The 25799-nt window shown below is 45.6% G+C and overlaps 1 protein-coding gene across 1 annotated transcript in view; it reads left to right on the forward strand.

The window, feature by feature from the left end:
* LOC134333207 (cadherin-4-like) overlaps nt 1-25799 on the forward strand; it is a 200922-nt gene that overhangs the window by 7248 nt on the left and 167875 nt on the right. The window contains exon 2 of the mRNA XM_063015078.1: nt 778-916. Within this exon, the coding sequence (XP_062871148.1) occupies nt 778-916 (139 nt within the window). The remainder of the gene's footprint in view (nt 1-777; nt 917-25799) is intronic.

Raw genomic sequence — 25799 nt, forward strand, 5'->3', positions numbered from 1 at the left:
ATATAGTGCTATGTGTGTATAACACTGTGTGTGTGTGTGTGACTGTGTATAACACTGTGTTCGTGTGTATAACACTATGTGTGTGTGTGTGACTGTGTATAACACTGTGTTCGTGTGTATAACACTATGTGTGTGTGTGTGACTGTGTATAACACTATGTGTGTGTGTGTGACTGTGTATAACACTGTGTGTGTGTATAACACTATGTGTGTGTGTGTGACTGTGTATAACACTGTGTTCGTGTGTGACTGTGTATAACACTGTGTTTGTGTGTGTGCGTGTATGAGTTGACCTGTGTGAGTGTGTAACACTGTGTGTGTGTGTGTGTGTATGAGTTGACCTGTGTGAGTGTGTAACTGTATATAACTCTGTGTGTGTGTAACACTGTGTGTGTATGAGCTGACCTGTGTGAGTGTGTAACTGTATATAACTGTGTGTGTGTAACACTGTGTGTGTGTGTGTGTATGAGTTGACCTGTGTGTGTGTGTGTGTGTGTGTATGAGCTGACCTGTGTGAGTGTGTAACACTGTGTGTGTGTGTGTGTGTGTGTATGAGCTGACCTGTGTGAGTGTGTAACTGTATATAACTGTGTGTGTGTAACACTGTGTGTGTGTGTGTGTGTATGAGTTGACCTGTGTGAGTGTATAACTCTGTGTGTGTATGAGCTGACCTGTGTGAGTGTGTAACACTGTGTGTGTGTGTGTATGAGTTTACCTGTGTGAGTGTGTAACTGTATATAACTCTGTGTGTGTGTGTGTGTGTGTGTGTGTGTTACAGGGATCACTGGAGGAGCTGCAGGTGACCTCCTCCTCCTCCTCCTCCTCCTCCTTCTCTCTGTGCTCGGCCGGATTTTCTCAGAGTTTTTATGAGCTCCAGATCTGGGGGGGCGTGGTCGACTCTCCCAACCTCCTCACAGGTTCGTTCTTTATTTAACACTCCGCTGGTGAGGACGCTGCAGTCCGTCTGATATGATATGTGTGTGTGTGAGTGTGTGTGTGTGTGTGTGTGTGTGTGTGTGTGTGTGTGTGTGCTCATGGTTTTGGTTCCTGTAGATGAAGAGATGAGGTGGTGCAGAAGTTTATAGACACACAGTATTATAGCTGCTCAGAGATGATTAATAGTGATTATAAATGCTTATAGATGATAATAGATGATGATGGATGTGTGTAGAGGCTTATAAAGGCTTATAAAGGCTTTACAAGGGCGATGGATGTCTGCATCATTAGAGATGATTGTGAAAGTGTATGGATGCTTATGAATGCTTATAGATGATAAACGTGTGCTTGATTAGAGGTGATTATAAATGTATGTAGATGCTTATACAGGCTTATAAATGCTTTTAGATGATAATAGATGTCTACATGCTTAGAGATGACTCTGGATGCCTAGAGATGCTTATAAATGCTTATAGATGTGTATACATGTGTTACATATGCATGTAGTCGTCATATAGAATATACAGTAGATGCTTGAGAATGCTTATGAATGCTTATAAATGTGTATAGATGCTTATGAAGACTTACAGATGATAAAATGTGTATACAAGATTAGAGGGGGTTATAACTAAGTATAGATACTTATAAAGGATTGTAAATATTTATGATGATGGTGGATGTATTTGCATGCATAGAGGTGATTATAAATGTGTGTAGATGCTTATGAAGGCTAATGAAGGCTTTATGTGGATGATAGATACTGTATCTGCATCATTAGAGATGATTGTGAAAGTGTATGGATGCTTATGAATGCTTATAGATGATAAACGTGTGTGCTTGATTAGAGATTATTATAAATGTATGTAGATGATAGGTGTGTGTGGAGGCTTATGAATGCTTATAGATGATAATAGATGTATATTGATGATTAGAGATGATTATACATGTGTGTAGATGCTTATGAAGGCTTATGAATGCTTTTAGATGATAGTTGATGTCTACACGCTTAGAGATTGCTCTGGATGCCTAGCAGTTATGTGTATAGATGCTTATGAATGTTTATGAATATTTTATGATGATGAGAGATGTGTCTGCATGTTTCTAGATGATAAATGTGTGTAAAGGTTTATGGATGTTTTATGATGATAATAGATGTGTACACATGATTAGTAGTGATTATAACTATATATAGATGCTTATGGATGTTTTATGATGATAATAGATGTGCACACATGATTAGTAGTGATTATAACTATATATAGATGCTTATGAATGCTTTATGATGATAATAGATGTGCACATGGTTAGAGGTGATTATAACTGTGCATAGATGCTTATGAATGATAGTTGTATTTACATGCATAGAGGTGAATATAACTGTGTATAGATGCCTATGAAGGTTTATGAATGCTTTACGATGATAGATGAGGCTACATGAGTACAGATGACTCTAGATGCCTAGACTTGCTTATGAATGCTTATAGCTTTTGTCATAGATACGTAACAGAAACGCACTGATCTGATCCTGAGCTGTAAAATTATTTATACACTATAGGGCCAAAAATATGTGGACACCTGAGCGCTGTTTCTAAATGAAGGTTATAAGCTGCCTCGACTCCTCCGGAGTGTGTGTGTGTGTGTGTGTGTGTATTTGTGAGGTCAGGCACTGACTGATGGTGGACCGGAGGGGTTGGTCCGCATTCTAATACGTCCCAAACGTGTCTACCAGCCTCGTTTCATTCCAGACTCAACAAGCCATGGTTTTATAGGGGCAGAATTGAAACGTAGCAGGTTCTCCCACAGACCCTCAGATCTTCGTTCTGTCATTCCTCATCGATCGTACGTTCCTCTTCCCCCTCTTAGCGTATCCGGCGTAGCGATTATTCACACAGCTAACTTTGTTTGGTCGGCCGACGGAGCGGGAAATCTAATCGACGCCCGGCCGCTAATCTCTCCCCACCGCCGCCCGTCCAGACTAATTGGAAACTCGGCATTGATCCCCGCCCGTGTTTCTCCCCTCCGGCTCGGCCGTGTTTGTGTCGGCTTCCTCCCAGAGACGTAAAAAAGTCTGAGAAGTTCAAACAACCGGTTTAACTTCAATTATTAATAAATAAAATTTTATAAAAATCTAAACAAAACACATAAACATGGACAAAAGTATTGGGACGCCCCTTCTAATGAGTGAATTCATGTGTTTCAGCAACGACTGTGACTAACAGGTGAAATAAATCCGTCATATAAAGGAACTTCCATGCTTCCGACTTTGCAGCAACAGTTTAGGGAAGGTCCTGCCCTGTTCCAGCATGAACAAGCTTTAGGGCACAAATTCCTACATCCATGCTCCTAAGTCTTGTAAGAAGCAGCAGATTACCTACAGTCTGTAATTGTGACAGTTCTGTTCCATTCTATTGTGTTATGGGGATTCAAACAACCCCTAGAGGTTAGTTTGGAACCACTACTCGGGAAATCAAGCTCAGAAACAGAAATCAATGAAAGAGGGTTTTAATACCAGTACCCCAAACTACAATCAGCAATGTAACAAAATACTACAGCGTAAGTAAAGGAAGTTAATGTTCATAAGCACATAACACATGTCCAGACGAACGGAGTCGGTTCCAGGGCTTCTAAAACGTAAGTGTCCCAATCTCCAGTATCGCCTGGACCGCTCCCACCTGCAACAAACAGAATAAACACAGCCGAGGTAAAGGCTCAACAAAATAGGAACAGGGATCTACTAAGAATGCTCTAGTCCGACGACCTAACGAGACCAACTGGCAACAAGGATTCCCACACCACTTCTATATATAGTGCTCGTGATTAGACTACTTAAGCCCCGTGCACCAATAAGAAAAGAACAAAAGGTGTGGCTAAAACCCTCCACCAATGTGACCCCGTAACAGTACCCCCCCCTTAACGGGTGTCTCTCGGCACCCTAACCAACTTGCCCGGGAACTCTCTCCGAAACTGTTGGATGAGCGAAGGGTCGAGGATGGCAGATCTCGGCACCCAGCAACGTTCCTCCGGTCCGTACCCCTGCCAGTCGACGAGGAACTGGATCCCCCTGCCCCGTCTCCTGGAGTCCAGCAGCCGGCGCACCGTGTAGGCGGGTTGATTCTCCACTAATCGAGGTCCTGGTGTCTCATTCGGGGAAGAATTAAGTGGAGAATGCAGCACCGGTTTAATGTGGGACACATGGAATGTGGGATGAATCTTCATGTGGCGAGGAAGCTTAAGCCGAATTGCCGATGAACTGATGACACGAGTAATGGGATAAGGACCAATAAATCGGGGGGCTAGTTTGTTAGATTCCACCCTTAAAGGAATGTTTTTAGAGGATAACCAAACTAGTTGTCCCACCTTGTACAGCGGGCTCGGCCGTCGCCGTCTATTCCCGGAGATGACCGTGGTCGCTTGGGCTTGGCGGAGAGCGATGCGCGTGTTCCTCCACATCTTCCTACACCTCCTCATGTGATGAGCTACTGATGGGACTGCTATGTCCACCTCGCCCTCCGGAAATAATGGTGGAAGATAACCCAAAGCGGCCTCGAACGGCGACCTTCCTGTGGCTGCGCTTCGTGCCGTGTTGTGAGCGTACTCCGCCCAGGACAAGAACTTGCTCCAGCTGTTAGGGTGTTGAGCGGCTACACAGCGCAGCGCAGTCTCCACCTCCTGGTTAGCCCTTTCCGTCTGACCATTAGACTGCGGGTGGAACCCCGACGAAAGGCTGACCGACGCCCCCAATGCCTTGCAAAAGGCTCTCCAGACCTGTGACACGAACTGTGGTCCTCTGTCCGACACAATGTCCGCGGGAATCCCGTGGACCTTAAAAACATTGTCAAATACCAAAGTGGCTGTTTCCAGCGCGGAAGGGAGTTTAGGTAAAGCAAACAGTCTGATAGTCTTGGAAAACCGATCCACCACATTTAAAATCACAGTCTTACCGTTCGACGGTGGAAGTCCTGTGATAAAATCCAGAGCTATGTGGGACCAGGGCCGCCCTGGAATCGGCAGAGGCTGAACCAACCCCGCAGGTGGTGCATGAGACGCCTTGTTGCGGGCGCAGACGGGGCATGCTGTGACGAACTCCCTCACGTCAGTAGACAAGGAAGGCCACCAGAAATGTCTCCGAACCAAATCTTCCGTCCTGGCCACCCCCGGATGGCAGGCGAATTTGGAGTCGTGCGTCCATTTCAGTACCTCCGATCTGGCTGTTGTAGGCACAAACTGGCGGTTGGACGGTCCTGTGCCCGGGTCAGGGTCAGCGCGTAGGGCCCTCTCGATGGATCGACGAAGCCCCCAAGAGACCCCAGCGATCACTCGAGCCGTCGGAAGTACGGACCCCTCTGCGTCTGTGTCCTCCGCCCCCGGATGGAGTCTCGAAAGAGCGTCTGGCTTAGTGTTCTTGGTGCCTGGACGATAGGTGAGGATAAAATTAAATCGATCAAAAAATAACGCCCACCTTGCCAATCTGGAGTTCAGTCTCTTGGCCGTCTGCACATAGGACAGATTCTTGTGATCGGTCCAGACCACAAACGGTTTCTCTGCCCCCTCCAACCAATGTCTCCATTCCTCCAGGGCCATCTTAACTGCCAATAGCTCCCGGTTGCCGATGTCATAATTCTTCTCGGCCGGTGATAGCTTCCTGGAGAAAAAAGCGCATGGGTGGAGACGACTTTCCTTACCCGAACGTTGGGAAAGAACAGCTCCCACTCCCGTGTTGGAGGCATCCACTTCAACCACGAATTGCAAGGATGGGTCCGGTTGAGCCAGGATCGGGGCGGACGTGAATCGGTCCTTCAAGTCCTCGAACGCGTCTTGAGCCTCTCTGGTCCACTTGAATTGTCTCTTCGTCGAGGTGAGGGTCGTCAAAGGGTTAGCTATATTGCTATACCCCTTAATGAACTTCCTGTAAAAGTTCGCAAAACCTAAAAAACGCTGAAGTTCAGTACGAGAAGAGGGCACCCTCCATTCACGAATCGCCCGAATCTTCTCTGGATCCGCCTTAATACTATTGGCCTGGATTATAAATCCTAGGAAGGAAATTGAGTCCTTGTGGAACTCGCACTTCTCAGCCTTTACAAATAGCTGATTTTCTAAAAGTCGAGTCAGGACCTGCCGGACATGTGCAAGGTGCTCTTGAACTGAACGCGAAAAAATGAGAATATCGTCCAGATAGACAAACACAAAATGGTCAAGGAAATCCCTTAGAACGTCATTAACTAAATTTTGAAACACGGCAGGTGCGTTAGTGAGACCAAACGGGACCACGCAATATTCGTAGTGCCCACTAGGTGTGTTAAATGCCGTCTTCCACTCGTCGCCCTGTCTAATCCGGACCAAATGATAAGCGTTCCGAAGGTCCAATTTAGAAAAAATTACCGCCCCTTGCACGGATTCGAACACCGTAGAGATGAGGGGTAAGGGGTACTTATTACGAATAGTAATCTTATTCAACCCCCGGTAATCAATGCAAGGCCGTAAGGACTTGTCCTTCTTTTCAATAAAAAAAAATCCCGCCCCCAGTGGCGACGAAGAGGCACGTATGAGACCCGTAGCGAGACAATCCGCAACGTAGGTGTCCATAGCCTTCCGTTCGGGAATTGACAATCGAAAAGACTTGCTCTTGGGGAGTGGTGCGCCCGGGAGGAGGTCAATAGCACAATCGTAACTGCGGTGTGGTGGTAACTGACAGGCATTGTCTTTAGAAAAGACTTCCTTGAGATCGTGATAAATGGATGGAACGTTAGTTAAGTCAGTAGAGACCCTAAGCGACGCCACCTTCTTCCCTTCGTCCGAACGTAGACACCGAGATAGACATTCCCGGCCCCACGAAGTAATTCGCCCCTTGCCCCAATCGAACTGAGGGTTATGAGTACGCAGCCACGGATGCCCAAGAATCACTGGTGTGTCAGGAGAAAGAAAAACAGAAAAACAGATCATCTCTTTATGAGTCTGCTTCACTGTCATCCAAACAGGAACTGTGCGGTGCGTAATATGAGTTAATCTACGTCCATCCACTGCGATAGTGCTTAAGGGAACCTCTAACCTTACCAGTTTGCAACCCAAACTAACTGCAAACTTGGCGTCAATCAAATTCTCCTCTGAACCAGAGTCTATCAGTGCCCGAGAAGAGAATCTTCCCTTACTGGTGTGCAGGGAGATAGTTATATTACAACGGGGAACACGGTTAGTAGGGATTCGGCTCGACCATGCCCCGTAATTCACGGTCGAGCCTGATCTTTTGACCGATTAGGACACCAGGCAGCCCAATGACCCTTCTGACCACAGAAGCGGCACGTCCCATCCTTGTGAGGGGATTGGGCCCGCCTTTCAGTGATCTGGGTCTTACCCAGTTGCATGGGCTCGTGTACCTCCAAGGATCTGGGAGAGAATGAAGTGCCCCTTCTACCTATAGGTACCCCCCCACTAGGAGATTCCGCTCTAAGCCCCCCGGTCTGAAGTGCCCCCCCCTGAGTCATCCCATCCAGACGAATGGCCAGGTCTATCAGTTCTTGGAGAGAGTTAGGCTTCTCCCTGTTGGCCAATTGAGTCCGGATGTGAGGATTCAAGGCCCGTCTAAACACTGCCTTGAGGGCGGTGTCATTCCACCCTGCATCGGCCGAAATGGTAACAAAATCCACCGCGAATTCTGCCACCGACTTATTACCCTGACGAAGATCTAATAATCTATCGTCCGCGTCGCCAGCACGTTCAGGTTTATCAAAAACCGCTAAAAAACGCTGTAAGAACGCTTGGTAGGTACAAACCGCCGGAGAAGCGGTGGATTGTGAAGCCTCCGCCCATGCGAGCGCCCGACCACGCAATAAACCAATAATGTAAGTGATCTTGTGCACATCGGTGGGGAAACCGGAGGGACGGATACCAAACACCAATTCACATTGGTACACAAAACCACGGCACTTATCTAGGTCACCGAAATAGGGTTCAGGATGAACCGTAACGGAATCGGTACGAACCTGAGGTGAGTCGGCAGGTAGCGGAACAGCGTCGGCCGTGAAAATTCCCGACGAAGCCGGTCGTGACGGAGATGGAAACGGGGGGGCAGGTGCCGCGATGGCTTCCGAGATACGTTGCACCTGACGTGCCAGATCCGACACGAAACGTACGATCTCACGGTTGCTCTCCACGAGGGACGCCATTGTTGGGTCTTGGGAATTAGCTCCGGGTGGAAACGCGGGCGCAACGGGATCTGATCCGGGCTGATTTCCCGAGGGTTCCATAATGGGCCAGTTGGTACTGTTATGGGGATTCAAACAACCCCTAGAGGTTAGTTTGGAACCACTACTCGGGAAATCAAGCTCAGAAACAGAAATCAATGAAAGAGGGTTTTAATACCAGTACCCCAAACTACAATCAGCAATGTAACAAAATACTACAGCGTAAGTAAAGGAAGTTAATGTTCATAAGCACATAACACATGTCCAGACGAACGGAGTCGGTTCCAGGGCTTCTAAAACGTAAGTGTCCCAATCTCCAGTATCGCCTGGACCGCTCCCACCTGCAACAAACAGAATAAACACAGCCGAGGTAAAGGCTCAACAAAATAGGAACAGGGATCTACTAAGAATGCTCTAGTCCGACGACCTAACGAGACCAACTGGCAACAAGGATTCCCACACCACTTCTATATATAGTGCTCGTGATTAGACTACTTAAGCCCCGTGCACCAATAAGAAAAGAACAAAAGGTGTGGCTAAAACCCTCCACCAATGTGACCCCGTAACACTATTGCAGTTGAAGCCTAGTGGTTAAGGTACTGGACTGGTATTCGAAAGGTCGCTGGTTCAAGCCCCACCTCTGCCAGGTTGCCACTGTCGGGCCCTTGAGCAAGGCCCTTAACTCTCAATTGCTTAGACAGATATACTGTCACAGTACTGTAAGCTGCTTTGAATAAAAGCGGTAAAACACGCTAGCACACCAGAGCTGGGATCTCAAACACATCGTATGGAATCTCGGCTCGGACTGGGCGGCCACATGAACGACGGTTGGCTGTTGTTTATACAGGGAGGGAGCCGGATAGGGTGCTCCTAACTGCTGCAATAACGACCCCTGCTGGCCGATTGATGGCATCTGCTTCATCTGAGTCGAGGAATAATGCTGATCAGGGTGTGGCTCTCTGTGCACAGGGCTGATCCGCACATGAACTCGCCTCTTGCAGGTGAAAAGATGCAGTCGGGTACTGCACACGTGTCGGAGGGGGCGTGTCAGTTCGCTCTCCTCAATCAGGGACGGGGGTCAGCACCAGTAGAGAGGAAGCGCTAAAAATCGGGAGAAAATGCGTTAAAAATAATAAATAATGAATTAAAATCTGTGTCTATTTTTGCTATTTTATTTCTGCATTTTCTCCTTTTTCCCCCAGTTTAGTCATACCCAGTTCCTCTTCCTCTGCTGGAGACCCTGATGGCGTACGGAGGGTATATTCTCCCTCCAACACGTGCGCTCCACCGACCCCTTCTTATCCCCCCGTACTTTGATGGATCGGCGCGTGAAGTCAGTCTCACTCACGGAGAGTCACGCGCTGATCTCCACGCCCCTCCACTTCTGTACAGACGCCTCAGGATACTAACCAGGGTCCTTACACGGCCTCGAAGACCCCGCCCACTTTTTATTTTAGTACCGTCTTTTCCCACCCAGCAGACTAGCGGCCGATTCTGTCTGCTTCAGGCACTGGGGCGCCAAGCCGACAGGTAGCAGAGCTGAGATTCAAACCCGGACAGTTCAGAATCCCAGCGCTGGTGCACTTGAGGAATATTCCACTGGGATAAGTGGGGATTCGAACCCTCAAGCTTCCAGTTGCCAGTCCACAGCTCTACTCACTAGGTTTGAGACCACACTATGAATGGTTGCCGTGAGAGGTCTCGTCCTCCTGGATCGGCTGCGTAGGCTTGAGTTATCGGGTTTGTGCTGCGATGAGACTGTACAGATGAGATATTACTGTCTCGGTGTGTGTGTGTGTGTGTGTGTGTGTGTGTGTGCGTGTGTATGTGTGTTTGTGAGTGTGTGCGTGTGCGTGTGTATGTGTGTGTGTGTGTGTATGTGTGTGCGTGTGTGCGCGCGTGTGTGTTTACCCCCCACTGAGCCGCTGTACAATATTCAGGAATCAGGCGAATCTGCTGATCGTTTAGTTTTGTAACGACTTGATTAAATCTTTGTGTATTTTTATAACCAGAGCGAAAACAACCCGGTCAAAAGTATCGGGACGCCCCTTTAATGACGTTTACATTTAAATCCATGTGTTTCGGCCACGACCGTCACCAACAGCTAAAACAGATCAATCATATAAAGGAAATTATTATTATTATTATGCTTCTGACTTGGCAGCAACAGTTTAGGGAAGGTCCTCTCCTGTTTCAGCACGAGCGAGCTCTATAAAGACGAGAAGAAAAGCTCCAGTGTCCTGCACAGATCTCTGACCTCAACTCCGTTAAACACCTTTGGGATGAATTGGAACACCAACTGCAAACCAAATCTTCTCAAGCACAGTGCCAGATTCCCACAGACACACTCCGAAATCTTGTGAGTTGAAGCCCTTGAAGGACTCCATGGTAACGTCCATGACCGACAGGGAGACGAACGTCACTTGACTGCATAGTGCCAACTGTGAAGTATAGTGGAGGAAGGATAAAGTATGATGTTGTGTTTCTGGGGTCCAGTAAAGGAAAATCTCAAAGCTAGCTTCTGAGAAGCTTCTGACGAGACTTTGAAGTGTGTCTGTGGGAATTTGTGCCAGTTTAGCCAGTATGACTGGCGCTGATTTATCAGGTGAGGTTCCGCTTCATCCCAGAGCTGTTGAGTGGTGCTCTGTGCAGGACGCTGGAGTTTCTTTAAACCAGGGGGCACAGTCATGCTGGAATGGTAAAGGACCTTCCCTAAACTGTTGCAGAAAAGCTGGAAGCATATAACACACACACACACACACACTCGTTCTGTACGCCGTTACGACAGCTCGGCTCGTGTTTCTCTCTTATCAGTCGTTGAGAGCTCGTCCGTTTCCTCTCGTCTGTTATTGTTGGATTGCTCGGGCGGATTCTTCTCGGAGCCGCGCGCCGTTATCGCCGCCGATCTCCCGGCCGCGTGATTTATGTGCGCGGAGAGCCGCGGATTTACGGTCTGCGGCGGCGGGGGGGCGTCGCCGAGGGGGGGGTGGGGGGTCGGGAAACCCGAGCGGAAAGATTTTAATAATAATAACGACGTTAGAGAGAACTTCATAACACCGGGTTTATCAGAGAGAGACAAACGACGAGGACGCTAACCGCAGTGTGTGGGGGTGGGGGGGCCTTCCCATAATGCCTTGCTTCATTATCTTTTCCACAGTTTGTGGTGGAACGTTGGAGCCTCTTCAGGAACAGAATCAGTTCTTTAAGAAGTATGTGGACGCCTGATGATGAGACGAACACGGTCCGTTCCAAAAATGTTGGCTTTAGGAAAAGTGGAAGGGTTTAGAAAGTCTGTGGGAATTTGTGCCCGTTGTGACAGAAGCACATTTGTTAGATCAGGCATTGAAGAGTTGTGGTGTGAGAGGGTGAGGAGGATGAGGATGATGCTGGATGAGGAAGAGCTTCACGCTCTCTTTAATTTAAGGACTTGGCGCTATAACATCATGACCCTGTAAAACCTGTTTAGTGCACGTTATGGTTTTGGCGCCCCCCTGTGGTGGTGGAACTACTGACAGACGAATACAAACAGTGGCGGTTTTTCAGCTGCGTCTCCGTCGCTCCGAGCGATCTACGCGTTTTTATAAGTTCCCGCGGGCGCTACAAGCGGTTATTAGCTGTCGTAATAGTCGTTACGGTTATGGTGGGCGTGTTGGATGTGGTTGTCCGTGATGTTAATATTTAATCCGTATTTATGTACCTGGTGTCACATTTTTCTTTCTGTTCCTTCTGTTTTTTTTTTCTTTTTGGATCTACTAAATCTTTTAGTAATGTTTTGGACTGTAGATTGTAAAAATCCTTTAATTCTATCCAACTGTGCATAAAAAAATAAAAACATGAAAATAATAAAAGTCGTCTCGACAGTGCCCAGCGGGATATTCCGGTGTTATCTAGCGGGCATAATTGGCAGTGCTGCAGGGTAGGGGCCGGACTATGTGTTGATGGGAGGGTCTTCATACGCTGTGTACGGACCCTGATTGGCAGAACAGAAGCCTGTGCAGAATGCAGGAGTGAGAAGAGGAGGGCTGTACACGTGTCGGAAGAGGCGACGTGCTCTCCTCAGATCCGATCTGGTATCTCTCAGCAGCGCTGAGTCGCTAAATCGGGAGGGAAATGGGGAGAAAATGCATCAAAAATAAAGTCGTCTCAACATTTTTGGTTTTAGGGATGAAACGAGGAATGTTGAATAAATTTCAAACATAAAACATTAAATATAAAAATGTAATAACTCACCAACTGTCCAAACTTTTTTGATGATCGTGTTTGTTCAGCGCTGAAATGTAATATAGAATTAAACGAGACTAGTTTTTTATTATGATTGAGACACCAGATAATTACTGAAATGATCCTGATTGGCATCAGAAACGTGTTTCATAATAAAGCGGACGCGGTACACGAGGACAAACTGAACCCGCCTCGCCAGAGCTGTATTATTACCATTAATGTACAGAAATATGAAAGCGCCGTACTGCTCCGTCTCTTTTATTCTGGAGGCGTCTGATCGTGTCGCGGTCGCTCCTCATCAGCGGTTTTTATATTTATTTCTTTATTATTTTTTGGTCGCTGTGGGGGAGGAAAGAAAAGAAAGACGAGCATCCGGAAACAAAAGAGTAACAGATCGTGTCCAGAACCGACTGACCAGCTCATTAAAACCTCCAGTGAGAGAACAATGAGGAACAGAAACACAGGGGGAATATAAATGTATAAATATATATATATGTGTGTGTGTGTGTGTGTATATATATATATGTGTGTGTGTGTGTGTGTATATATATATATGTGTGTGTGTGTGTGTGTGTATATATATACGTATATATGTGTGTGTGTGTGTGTGTATATATGTGGACACCGTTTTATTGTGGAGTTCTGGGGTTTTGTCTCACTCACAGCTAACAGGAGCATAAAATCAGTTCTAATAAATTCATGACGTGATTTCAGCTCTGTGGAAACAGTTTGGGGAAGGCTCTTCGTTCCACTGTGACTGTGTGAGGTCAATAACGTTTCCTCTTTTTTATGTACAACCCTACTGAACGTCTTTGGGATGAATCGGAACGTAGACTGTGAGCCAGGCGTCTGACCTGACGTGCTCTCATGGTCCGACTCGCTTTCGTTTGTGACCGTGATGCTTTTTGGCGGCTTTATTCCCTCGTTTGTGAGTGAACCGATCACGCCGCTGCGTTCGGTTTTGTGTTTCCGAGCCGGATGTGGCACACACACACACACACACACACACACACACTCATGTTTACCCTGGTCAGGGTCCCAACATGGTCATAGATATGTTTGTGCGTGATGTCTACTTTTTAAGATAGTGTGTGTGTACGTGTGTGTTAGTGTGTGTGTGATTCTGTGTAGGAGTGTGATTGTGTGTTTATAGGTGTGTGTGTGTGTAGTTGTGTGTGTTTATGTGTTTATGTGGGTGTAGGTGTGTGTGTGTTTGTGTGTTTATAGGTGTGTGTTTGTGTGTGTTTATAGGTGTGTGTGTGTGTGTGTGTGTAGGAGTTGGTGTGTGTGTGTTTTTGTGTGGTTATAGGTGTGGTGTGTGTGTGTGTGTGTATGTAGGTGTGTGTGTATGTAGGTGTGTGTGTATGTAGGTGTTGGTGTGTGTGTTTTTGTGTGGTTATAAGTGTGTGTAGGCGTATGTATGTGTGTCTGTTTGTTTGTGTAGATGTGTGTATGTGTGTCTGTGTGTTTGTGTGTAGGCGTGTGTATGTGTGTCTGTGTGTTTGTGTGTAGGCGTGTGTATGTCTGTCGGTGTGTGTGTATGTAGGTGTGTGTGTGTGTGTGTCTGTGTTTGTGTAGACGTGTGTATGTGTGTCTGTGTGTTTGTGTAGGCGTGTGTATGTCTGTCGGTGTGTGTGTAGATGCGTTTGTGAGTGTTTATAGGTGTGTGTGTTTATGTGCATGTGTTTATAGGTGTGTGTAAGTGTGTGTGTTTATGTGTGTATGTGTGTCTGTGTGTTTGTGTGTAGGGTTTCGGTGTGTGTAGATGCGTTTGTGAGTGTTTATGTGTGTGTGTTTGTAGGTGTGTGTGTGCGTTTATGTTCATGTGTGTTTATAGGTGTGTGTGTGTGTGTGAGTGTGTGGAAATGTGTGTAGATAAGTTTGTGAGTGTTTATACGTGTGTGTGTGTGTTTATGTGCATGTGTGTTTATAGGTGTGTGTGTGTGTGGAAGTGTGTGTAGGCATGTGTAGGAGTGTGTTTACAGGTGTGTGTGTGTTCTAGCTCGCGTTGCCTGTAGCGCTGAGCCGTGTTTTTTACCCAGAATGCCGAGCGTGTGTAGATCTTTTCTTCTGATCTGACTTGGAAATGGATCCAGGGTTCGAATCCCAGCGGTGCTATCGGCCGGTCGGGCGACTGCACGATTGAAACAGCCCAGCCGTTGTCTCGGTGCAGCTGGATGTCCGAGGGTTTCATCTGACCAGCAGGGGGCGCCAGACTGCTCAGTTAACCTGACTGCACGTGTCTGTAATGGGGGAACATGCAAAACTCCACACAGGAGGGAATTGAACCCTGACAGCAGTGATGTTCTAACATGTATGAGCGTGTCGGTTCCTCTCTGTTCTGAGACTCCATTATCAAATGCTCTCAATATGCTAATGTTGCTAATTATGGCTAAAAGCCTGTAAGCTCCATTAGCGTAATAAAAGCACCTAATGCTAACTGTCCGCCATCAGCTCGCTATTACAGTAGCTACATTAGCACGGCGGCTCTGGGTGAAGGATCGTTCTAAATCAGAGGCTAAATAAGAGAATCGTACACGGTGAGAGTTCCTCTCCGAAATAGTTCAGGATCTTCAGAGCTGGTTTCTCCTCCCAGTACTGAACTATTGCTGGTTAAACTGGTCAGTACTGGTTCTGTACGAGAAACTAAACAGCCAACAGTGAGTGACCAGCAAAAACCAGCTTAATTAGCATACAACAGACTAGCCATCATAATAAGACTAAGACCAAGATTTGTTTAAGTTTCCTGCTGGTCTTTCTGGTTTCTGATGGTCCTGTTGGCTTTTGATGGTCAATGACCAGCATTTGTTGGGGATTTATGCTGGTTTCTGGTAGTCTTTCTGGTTTCTGATGGGGCTTCATGCTGGTCTTGCTGGTTTCTGATGGTCAAGACCAGCGTTTGTTTGGGTTTCATACTGGTCTTGCTGGTTTCTGATGGGGTTCAATGCTGGTCTTGCTGGTTTCTGATGGGGTTTAACAGCCAGTATTTCTCCATGTCACTCCAGTGTTGTTTTGGTACTATGCTTGAGGTCATCCATCCATCTCTGGAGCTCCATTGGAGACCCCTCAAGTTTTCAGAAGGGTCACGGGTTCTTCTGTTCCATTTTTCAGACTGTTACCTGACCACTGGATTTGCCCACTGTGCTATTCGGTACAGTAGAGTGTGATTTGAGACACAGCCACTCTAAAGGACACGGTGAGTTTGAGCTAGGCTGTGTTCCCAATCACCATAAACCAAAATGACCGACAGATTTGGTTTGAACCTGCTCGCAACAGCTAACGGAGCCAAATCGAAAGAAAGAAACATAAATTAGTCCCGTCTACAAACTTTTGGTCGTGTTGTGGTGATGTGGACGGTCTCTTCACCGCCGTGCACGTTAAGCCTCACGCCCGCGCGTGTTACTGGGATTCGGTTTCCCGTGGTGGGTAAATAAGTCCGGGCCGGTAAGCTCTCCCGGACGCGGCGGCGCATGCTAATAAGGTAGCGAGCGCGCTAGGCTAAAAGGCTGCGCGGCCCTCCAGAATTAGCTTTCAACCTGACAAGAGCCTCTTCATTACCCACAACACGGCAGAAAGAAAACAACCGAGGACGTATCTAATTCCCACGCCGTCCGCCTTCCTCACGGATCAAATGGATTTATTCTGCAGGCTAACGCCTGAACGCCGGCGTCCGCGGGTAAGACGCGAGGTACAAGTGCTATAGCGCCAAACCGCAGAACAGCTTCTAATCTTTACCAGACGAATCCGGTTCCTGAGTCGGGATGAGAAATGCAAATAAAAATGGAAATCAGGGATTCGACACTTTACTGAGACCTGTGGTTGATTACGGGTCTGTCTGAAAACCTAGCGTGCTCCCTACACAGACCTAGGGTTAGGGTTAACTGAGGCTAACTGTGTTAGCTTAATAAGCTAAAACTCTGGCGAGGAGGGAGTCGCGAGTCGGGAGCGGGTAGGGAAGAGGGAGGATGTAGGGAGTCAGGAGGATGGAGGGAGTCGGGAGGGAGGATGGAGGGAGCAGGTAGGAGGGAGCAGGTAGGGAGTCAGGAGGGAGGATGGAGGGAGTCTGGAGGATGGAGTCGGGAGGGAGGATGGAGGGAGTCTGGAGGATGGAGTCGGGAGGGAGGATGGAGGGAGTCGGGAGGATGGAGTCGGGAGGGAGGATGGAGGGAGTCGGGAGGATGGAGTCGGGAGGGAGGATGGAGGGAGTTGGGAGGGAGAATGGAGGGAGTCGGGAGGATGGAGGGAGTCGAGAGGATGGAGGGAGTCGGGAGGAGGAAGGATAGAGGGAGTCGGGAGGATGGAGTCGGGAGGATGGAGGAGGGAGTCGGGAGGATGGAGGGAGGATGGAGGGAGTCTGAGGATGGAGTTGGGAGGGAGGATGGAGTTGGGAGGATGGAGTCGAGAGGGAGTCGGGAGGATGGAGGGAGTCGGGAGGAGGGAGTCGGGAGGATGGAGCAGGTAGGGAGGAGGGAGTCGGGAGGAGGAAGTCGGGAGGATGGAGTCGAGAGGATGAGTCGGGAGGGAGTCGGGAGCAGGTAGGGAGTCGGGAGGGAGGATGGAGAGAGTCGGGAGGAGAGAGCAGGTAGGGAGGAGGGAGTCGGGAGGAGGAAGTCGGGAGGATGGAGTCGAGAGGATGAGTCGGGAGGGAGTCGGGAGCAGGTAGGGAGTCGGGAGGGAGGATGGAGAGAGTCGGGAGGAGAGAGCAGGTAGGGAGGAGGGAGTCGGGAGGAGGAAGTCGGGAGGATGGAGGGAGTTGGGAGGATGAGTCGGGAGGGAGTCGGGAGGATGGAGTCGGGAGGTTGGAGGGAGGATGGAGGGAGGAGGGAGGATGGAGGAGGGAGGGAGGAGGGAGTCGGGAGGAGGAAGTCGGGAGGATGGAGGGAGTTGGGAGGATGAGTCGGGATGGAGTCGGGAGGTTGGAGGGAGGATGGAGGGAGGAGGGAGGATGGAGGAGGGAGGGAGGAGGGAGTCGGGAGGGAGGAGAGAGTCGGGAGGGAGGATGGAGGGAGTCGGGAGGGAGGATGGAGAGAGTCGGGAGGGAGTCGGAAGGATGAATGGAGTGAGGAGGGAGTCGGGAGGAGGGAGGCAGTCGGGAGGATGGAGGAGGGAGTCGGGAGGATGGAGGAGGGAGTCGGGAGGAGCAGGTAGAGAGTCGGGAGGGAGGATGGAGGGAGTCGGGAGGGAGTCGGAAGGATGAATGGAGTGAGGAGGGAGGATGGAGAGAGTCGGGAGGGAGTCGGAAGGATGAATGGAGTGAGGAGGGAGGATGGAGAGAGTCGGGAGGGAGTCGGAAGGATGAATGGAGTGAGGAGGGAGTCGGGAGGAGGGAGTCGGGAGGATGGAGGAGGGAGTCGGGAGGAGCAGGTAGAGAGTCGGGAGGGAGGATGGAGGGAGTCGGGAGGGAGTCGGAAGGATGAATGGAGTGAGGAGGGAGGATGGAGAGAGTCGGGAGGGAGTCGGAAGGATGAATGGAGTGAGGAGGGAGGATGGAGAGAGTCGGGAGGAGCAGGTAGAGAGTCGGGAGGATGGAGGAGGGAGTCGGGAGGGAGTCGGAAGGATGAATGGAGTGAGGAGGGAGTCGGGAGGAGGGAGGCAGTCGGGAGGATGGAGGAGGGAGTCGGGAGGATGGAGGAGGGAGTCGGGAGGAGCAGGTAGAGAGTCGGGAGGGAGGATGGAGGGAGTCGGGAGGGAGTCGGAAGGATGAATGGAGTGAGGAGGGAGGATGGAGAGAGTCGGGAGGAGCAGGTAGAGAGTCGGGAGGGAGGATGGAGAGAGTCGGGAGGGAGTCGGAAGGATGAATGGAGTGAGGAGGGAGGATGGAGGAGGGAGGAGGCTGGAGTCGGGAGCAGCAGGTCTGACGTATTTCCTGACATTAGTCTGAAATAAAACCTCGTCTGACTCATGAGAACTGAACCATTTTGGTTTGGAGGAACATCTCAGCGTTTTTCAGGCTCAGTTCCAGACGGTCTGAACGTCCTCTGGAGCGACGTTACTGATCCTGTAGACGAACCGCAAACCCACAGAGCCGCCGGAGCTTCCTGTGAGAGGAGCAGAAACGATCTGCTCAGGTCGTTAAGAGCCGGACGGTGGAGGAACAGCAGGAGGGAGCAGGAGGGAGCAGGAGGGGTCAGTAACGGGGTTTATTTTAGGATCAGGAGGGAATGGAAAATAAAATGTAAATCTATAATGAGGGTGTAAATAAAGTCTTACTGGACCAGTTTAAGAGGACCAGTCTCACAGTACCAGTTTAAGAGGACCAGTCTCACAGGACCAGTCTCACAGTACCAGTCTCACAGTACCAGTTTAAGAGGACCAGTCTCACAGTACCAGTTTAAGAGGACCAGTCTCACAGTACCAGTTTAAGAGGACCAGTCTCACAGTACCAGTCTCACAGTACCAGTTTAAGAGGACCAGTCTCACAGTACCAGTCTCACAGTACCAGTTTAAGAGGACCAGTCTCACAGTACCAGTTTAACAGGACCAGTTTAACAGGACCAGTCTCACAGTACCAGTTTAAGAGGACCAGTCTCACAGTACCAGTTTAAGAGGACCAGTCTCACAGTACCAGTGCTTTACTCTGTGCTTGACCATAAAAGTTTAGAGAATCTGACGGGTGATTTTATTTGATTTTATTTCTGCATTAATACAGTTTATTTATTTAATTATTTTTGTAAAAAAAATCTCTAAAAATAAATAAATAAAAATGTATAAATAAATACATGTAGAATTAAATAACAATGTAGAAATACATAAAAAATGTAAAGTTAAATAAATAAAGTGGAGAAACAGAAATCAATAAATAAAAATGTAGAAATAAATTAATTAATTAATAATTAAGTAAATGTAAAAAATACAGTAGATCAATTCAGAATTAAACAATTAAATATAAAAATATAGAAATAAAAAATGTAGAAATACAGAAATAAATAAATAAAAATATAAAAATAAATAAATGTAGAATTAAAAAACTAAATCAAGAAATACAGAAATAATTGAATGTTTTCATTAAATAATTAAATGTTGAAATTCATAAATGAATGCACAATTAAATAAAAAATGAATAAATAAATGTAAAATTAAATAAAGTGGAGAAACACAGAAATAAATAAATAAAATATGTAGAAATAAATGTAAATGTAAAAATACAGATGTAGATAAATATAGAATTGAACAATTAAATATAAAAATATAGAAATAAAGAAATGTAGAAATATAAAGATAAATAAATGTTAAATACAGGAATAAGGATGCGGTTTACAGTTTCAATATTTAGCCGACACTGTTACCCAAAGCTGCTTACAGTTAGGGGCCCTGCTCAGGGGTCCAACAGTGACGAGCTGTTCTCTTTTTGCGCTTTGTTCTCTTCTCACGTTGCTGAGATGTGAACTCTGTGTGTGTGTGTGTGTGTGTATATGTGTGTGTGTGTGTTAGCGCAGCGTATTAAAGCGCTAACAATCACAGATTTAATAGGGTCCCACGCGAGCACTTGTGATTAGCACGTTGTGCTAATAAATATCAGAACTCCCAGAATTCATCTTATAATCACTCAGAGCGCCGCGAGGAAAGATCAAACAGAAGTGTGTGTGAGTGTGTGTGCGTGTGTGTGTGCGTGTGTATGAGTGTGTGTGTGTGTGTGTGTGTCTCGGGAGAGCGTCCATGTTTAAAATGGCCTTTATTAGTAAATGTCACACTGCGAGAGACCCATCACACACACACACACACCTCCGCCCGACCGTCCCCGGGGCCCCAAACTCTCCCAACATAAGACATTTAAAACCGCCGCAGGGACGCCGCCTCACTTCAGCTACGCCTCACGCCAACCACTCACGGCTTTAGATATTTATTTATATTTAAATCTAAAAGTGTGTGGACGCTAGATCTATCTACTTACACCAGAAATAATGAAATAACTAAATGTAGAAATACATTAATAACAAAAGAAATATATGTAGAATTAAATACAGTATAGAAATGCAGAAATAAATAAAATTGTAGAAATATATAAATACATAAACATGCAATTACATGTAGAAATATGTAAAAAAAATTAAGTGTTGTAATACATAAATAAATACATAAATAAATAAATGTACAAATAAATAAATACATGTTGAATTAAGTGGAAATACAGAAATGAATGAGTGTAAAATTAAATAAATAAATGTAGAAATACATCAGTAAATAAATGTAGAATTAAATAAATAAATATAGAAATACAAAAATAAATAAATAATTAAAAATGTAGGAATAATTGAATAAATACATGTTGAATTACGTAAATGTGGAAATACAGAAGTAAATAAATGTAAAAAATACATAAATAAATAAAAATGTACAAATAAATAAATACATGCTGAATTAAGTGGAAATACAAAAATAAATAAGTGTAGAATTAAATAAATAAATGTAGTATAAAATAAATAAAATATAGAAATACATGAATAAATAAATAAATAAAAATGTAGAAATAAATAAAGAAATACATGTTGAATTATGTAAATGTGGAACTACAGAAGTAAATAAATAAATAAATGAAAACTGTAATGAGTGTAGAAATACATCAATAAATAAATGTAGAAAATATGTAAATGTTATTTAAATAAATAGTGTAGAAATACAGAAATAAACAAAAAAAGAAATAAATTAATGTTGAATTACACAAATAACAATAAAACAGAACATAAATAATGTAAAGATGCAAAAAATATTCATGTAAAAATCTAAAAGTATGTGGACAATATGATTCTCCTCTGACAGCAATCCATCGCTGGGTATTGTCAATGCCCCCCATTCCAAACGTTACCAACCATGTCTGTATGTGGACGCCCGATTGGCTGATAGCACTTATCAGGGTTCAGGTCCTGGATCCCTGCAGTAGTGGGATGGTGTTATTATACATGTTAGGAGTTTTTAAGGTCCTACATTGTACCTGTACCGACTATAAATATAAATAAATAAATATATACAGTAGTTTTTATGAGGATGATAAATATTCAGACTGTGTTTGTATTTAAATGCAGGTCAGAACAGATCTGTGATTCATTTGCATTTCACGTCCTGTCCTAACTTTTCTGGAACGGAGGTTTGTGTAGATAGAAACAGATGAAGATAAACAATAAAAGTCTGGATTCCACCCACCTACAACCTGCTCATACATCCCTATTGTTCTCACACACACACTCACTCACACACACACACACTCACACACACACTCACTCACACACACACACACACTCACTCACACACACACACACACTTCCTCTCCGGCTCTCTGTGGGGTGTGAATAATTATTCACATTAAAACTGCACCCGTACAGAAGATACAGAACATCATCAGCAAAACTGTCTGCACCAGGGTTTGCACCGCAGGGTGCACCGGGTCCTTTGGTCCTCTGTTAGTTGCCTTTGTGCTTTCACAGACACAGCACTATATGGCCAAAAGTATTCGGACACCTCTGTTTGATCTTCAAAGAAGCTCCTCGTGAGACTTTGGAGTGTGTCTGTGGGGATTCGTTGTCGGTCGATAAAGCCTCAGTGGATGTTCCGATTCATCCCAGAGCTGTTGAGTGGGGCCGAGCTCAGGGCTCTGTGCAGGACGCTGGAGCTTCTCTTCATGTCTTTATAGCGCTCGCTCATGCTGGAACTGGAAAGGACCTTCCCTAAACTGTTGCTATCAACTTAGTAGCGTGTGTGTCCACATACTTTTGGTCTGTGTGATACATGCAGCCGACATAATTGGTGAAAAGTGCTCAAACTTCAAAGGATTACAGTGTGTGAAAGGACTTGAGAAGTGTGTGTGTGTGTGTGTGTGTGTGTGAGGTGCTAACGGCCCCGAGGGCTCTCTTTTCCTCCAACCACACACTCTCCCCGAGGAATCCGTTAGCATTCGGTTACCCACCGCTCGCTAATGGACTGACACCTCTTAACTTTCCTCTCTCGTGTGTGTGTGTGTGTGTGTGTGTGTGTGTGTGTGTGTGTGTGTGTGTGTGAGTGTGTGTGTGTGTATGTGTGTGTGTGTGTGTGTGTGGTGTTCACTTACTGAATGATAATGGCTCCGTGTGATGGAATATGACACCGAACCCTCGAGTTGTAGCCCCGGCGGGTTTAGCCACGGTCAGAGTGTAAGAGTTATTGACCTACAACGCACACACACACACGCGCACACGCACACACACACACATACACACACACACCGAAGAGTCAAGAGTTCTGACACGCCAGAGCTCTGCAAACTCAGCAGAGTCTCACTTCCACTCTGCTCCTCTTCTGAGGCTTCCCACTGGATATCGGAACATGACTGCAGGGACTGGTGTCCATTCGGTCGCAGGGTAAAATCCCGATATCGGCCCTGTAAGGTCTGGCCTGCGGTCTGGGTTCCATTTCATCCCAGTGCTGTCTGATGGGATTGAGTTCAGGCATTTAGTGGACGCTTTAATCCAAAGCGATTTGCAACTGACTCAATACAGTTTAAGTAAATAGGGGCAGGTGTACCCTAGTGGTTAAGGTACTGGACTAGTAATCCAAAGGTTGCTGGTTCAAGCCCCACCACTGCCAGGTTGCCACTGTTGGGCCCTTGAGCAAGGCCCTTAACCCTCAGTTGCTTAGACTGTATACTGTCACAGTTCTGTAAGTCGTTTTGGATAAAAGCGTCTGCTAAATGCTGACAATGTAAATGTAGTAAGTGAGGATTAAGGGCCTTTTTCAGGGGCCCAACATTAGCAGACAGCCCATTCAGTCGCTGGGTCGTTTTCTTTATCGCCCTCATAAGGTCTGGCCTGCGGTCTGGGTTCCATTTCATCCCAGTTCTGTCAGATGGGATCAATTAGAGACTCCAGTTGTTCTAGACAGCCTTCCCCAAACTGTTTATATAATTAATATTCATTGATTGAATTTGCATTTGTGGCATTTAGTGGACACTTATCCAAAGCGACCTGCAATCGACTTGATGATATTTGAATATGTAAGGGTTAAGGGCCTTTCTCGGGGGCCCAACAACAGCAGACAGTCCATTCAGTCATGATATCACCCCAGTAAGGTCTGGTCTGCAGTCTGGGTTCCAAGGAGAGGGCCTTCCTCAAACTCTTTATATAATCACTATTCATTGAGTGAACATAAATTTACATTTGTGGTGTTTAGTGGGCGATTTTATCCAAAGTTACTTACAACTGACTCCATGCAATTTGAGCAGTTGAGGGTTAAGGGCCTTTCTTAGGGGCCCAACAGGGGCAGCTTGGCCGCGCTGGGTCTTGAACCGACAACCTTTTGATTACCAGTCCTGTACCTTAACCACTCAGCTACTGAATTGATGGAAGCATTAGGAAAGGGCGTCCGGATATTTTTGGTCGTGTGGTGTTCTGTTGGTTTGTAACATTGTGCGTTCTGTGTTCCGTGTTCTGTGTCTCGTGCTGTATGTTCTGTGTTCCGTGTTCTGTGTCTCGTGCTGTATGTTCTGTGTTCCGTGTTCTGTGTCTCGTGCTGTATGTTCTGTGTTCCGTGTTGGGTGAGATTGATGAAGGAAGTGTGGTGTTCTGTCGGTTTGTAACATTGTGTGCTCCGTGTTCTGTTCTCTGTTCCGTATCTCATGTTCTGTGCTCCGTGTTTTGTGTCTCGTGCTGTATGTTCTGTGCTCCGTGTTCTGTTCTTTGTTCTGTGTTCCGTGTCCTGTGCTCCGTGCTCCGTGTTCTGTGTTCCGTGTTCTGTGAGAGTGATGAAGGACGTGTGTAATGAATCCCGTCAGTAGGAAGTGGAGGTGAACGTGTTCCTCTGTGTTTAAATTCACTCAGTTATTGATATAATTCCCTCGTCTCCGTCTCCGTGTCTCTGCGCTCCCGTCGTCTGGCATTGTGATTCCGTCCCTCATCCTCTGTTTAGAGTTTAACAGAATTTATCGGATTGGTTTCGGTCATTCCGATTTCCCTCCTGATGAATCAGCTGAACTTCATTCACTGCTTAATTTATTTATCCTTATATTTATTTATTTATCCACGTCTTTATTTATCCACGTCTTTATTTATTTATTTATTTATTTATTTATCCACGTCTTTATTTATCCACGTCTTTATTTATTTATTTATTTATTTATTTATTTATTTATTTATCCACGTCTTCATTTATCCATGTCTTTATTTATTTATTTATCCACGTCTTTATTTATCCACGTCTTTATTTATTTATTTATCCACGTCTTTATTTATCCACGTCTTTATTTATTTATTTATCCACGTCTTTATTTATCCACGTCTTTATTTATTTATTTATCCACGTCTTTATTTATCCACGTCTTTATTTATTTATTTATTTATCCACGTCTTTATTTATTTATTTATTTATCCACGTCTTCATTTATCCATGTCTTTATTTATTTATTTATTTATTTATTTATTTATTTATTTATCCACGTCTTCATTTATCCACATCTTTATTTATTTATTTATCTATCCACGTCTTTATTTATCCATGTCTTTATTTATTTATTTATCCACGTCTTTATTTATCCATGTCTTTATTTATTTATTTATTTATTTATTTATTTATTTATTTATCCACGTCTTTATTTATCCATGTCTTTATTTATTTATTTATCTACGTCTTTATTTCTTTATTTATTTATTTATCCACGTCTTCATTTATCCACGTCTTTATTTATTTATTTATTTATCCACGTCTTTATTTATTTATTTATTTATCCACGTCTTTATTTATTTATTTATTTATTTATCCACGTCTTTATTTATTCATTTATTTATTTATCCTCGTCTTTATTTATTTATTTATTTTCGTCTTTATTTATTTATTTATTTATCCACGTCTTTATTTATTTATTTATTTATATATCCACATCTTTATTTATTAATTAGCTGAAAACGAATGTCGCCAGACGCCTATAATGAAAGAACAAACCAAACAAACGGTGGAAATTGTTTTATTTTGCTTTTGATCTGAAGCTCCTGCTCGGTTTGATCTGCTCTTTGATGACGTCTGCACCGTTTCAGTTCCAATTCATCCCGTTCTGCCTTCACCTTCAGCCTCTCTCTCTCTCTCTCTCGACTTGGCATGGCGTGCCCATCTCTTCGGGTCGTTCTGTCTATCTGCGTTGATTTCACACTCGTGCGAACTCATTCTCACCGAGACGCTCACACACACACACACACACACTCACACACACACACACACACACACACACACTCACACACACACACACACTCACCTGCGTGCTTCTCCTCCTCCGACCATAATTTACACGTGTCCTCTTCAGATAGTAATAGAGTCCAACACGCATGCTGTTTTCTCATTTCTCTTCCCTACACACACATACACACACACACACACACACTGGCGCACACACACACACACACACACACTCCTGAAATCCTATAATGCATCCCAACCTAATAACAGTGTTCAGACTCTGGACTCAAACTGCAGCATTTATTCATCCCCAGTAAACACTTTACCCCTGTGTGGT

The sequence above is a fragment of the Trichomycterus rosablanca genome, chromosome 19 (assembly GCF_030014385.1).
Source record: "Trichomycterus rosablanca isolate fTriRos1 chromosome 19, fTriRos1.hap1, whole genome shotgun sequence".
Taxonomy (NCBI): Eukaryota; Metazoa; Chordata; class Actinopteri; order Siluriformes; family Trichomycteridae; genus Trichomycterus; species Trichomycterus rosablanca.